General features: G+C 49.3%; 1 protein-coding gene across 1 annotated transcript; it reads left to right on the top strand.

The window, feature by feature from the left end:
• Positions 1–46: 46 nt before the first annotated feature.
• LOC105556607 (actin-related protein 10-like) lies at positions 47–823 on the top strand (the record flags this gene model as incomplete). The annotated part of the gene is made up of 2 exons (XM_012003707.1): positions 47–396; positions 478–823. Coding segments are annotated over 2 exons (681 nt in total), but the record flags the coding sequence as incomplete, so codon positions are not given.
• Positions 824–1,472: the final 649 nt, after the last annotated feature.

Raw genomic sequence — 1,472 nt, 5'->3', positions numbered from 1 at the left:
GTTTTCTTTGCAGGAGAGATGCATGACGAGATGACGCGCACTCTGGCCCTTGATTGACATATTCTCCTGTTGCTGCAACATCTGTGGTTCCGTCTCCTCTAAGAGTTTCTTCTGCAATGTGGTAAGCTCGAAAGATGTGAGGATACTGCTCCTGGAGTCTCCGCTGGCGGTGACGCTGTTCAGAGACACCCTCGCGAAAGTCATGTTCAGACACTTCGAGGTTGGCTCTATACTGTTTCTGCCGAGCCACTTGGCGACGATCAGCACCCTCGCTGTCGACACTGCCCTGGTGCTGGATGTTGGATACCGGGAGGCGACTCTGATCCCGATCTTCAAGGGGATACCGGTGCTCAAGGCCTGGCAAGCGTTGCCTCTGGGTGGACAAACTGTCCACGAGTGAGTCGCGCCTTTCCCTCTCTCGCGTTGAGGTACGCCCGGCAGGAGCGCGCACGATTCTATTTCTCTCGCGATTCGTAGGAACTTGGGAAAGTACTTTCGCGACGCGGCAAGCAGCCTGGACTTGTCCGAGAAGATGCTGGAGGACATCAAGGTGAGAATGTGTTTCGTAACCACGCTAGAGAGAGCCGCGAAGCTAGGGACCGAGGCCGCTCCGACTCCGCCGCCCGACGTCACGTATCCCGGTGTCAGGAGGCTCTTGATACCCGGCGAGATCAGGGAAAAGGCTTTCGAGGTACTGTGGGAGAGGGACAACGATAATCTCTCGCTGCCCACTATGATACTCGACGCTATCGTTAAGGTAAAGCCCGGTCTCTACCGTAACTTTTTGTTACACCGTGCACAACCGTAACATTTCCATTGCAATTCTGCATCCGTAAAACTGTACGAAAAATCACGCGTTAAAGACTGAGTTATGATGGCCGTAACTGTTAACTTATGCCAGAACCGGTAAAGTTCGATACTGGGATTTCAATGCTTTCGTTCAGAAACCCATTATGAACGAAAGCATTGAAATCCCAGTATCGAACTTTACCGGTTCTGGCATAAGTTAACAGTTACGGCCATCATAACTCAGCCTTAACTCTCGGGCAGATCATGCGTTTTCTATTTCCAACTTGGACTACCTTTCTGTTGAAACTTGCACTCGTCGTGGTGCAACAGAATTGTCGAAGATATACGTGTATGCATTTACGTACAGCGGAAAATGCCTGCGCAAATCGCAGTGCAATATAATCGCGCCAGATTTGTAGCAGCGCCTACTGCTAGTAATACATTTAGCAGAATTCAACAAGAATTACGGCAGATGCTTGCACGTTCTTTTCTGCCGGTCGGATCTGTACTCAAAACTCTGCCGCAAATGTCCATGAAGAGTTTAACGCGATCTGCTGTTATTCTTCTGTCAGGCAGATACTTCGATATTGTTTTCACATTTCCGCTGCATGTCTACTTTTGAGCGAATAGTATAAAATTTTACAGTAGCTTCTTACAGCAGACTGCTGCAATAGTAAGTACTT

Source organism: Vollenhovia emeryi, unplaced genomic scaffold, assembly GCF_000949405.1.
Source record: "Vollenhovia emeryi isolate VEMERY1.0 unplaced genomic scaffold, V.emery_V1.0 DF948584.1, whole genome shotgun sequence".
Taxonomy (NCBI): Eukaryota; Metazoa; Arthropoda; class Insecta; order Hymenoptera; family Formicidae; genus Vollenhovia; species Vollenhovia emeryi.
The sequence above is the reverse complement of the archived record's forward strand: the minus strand, read 5'-3'. Positions and strand labels throughout refer to the sequence as shown.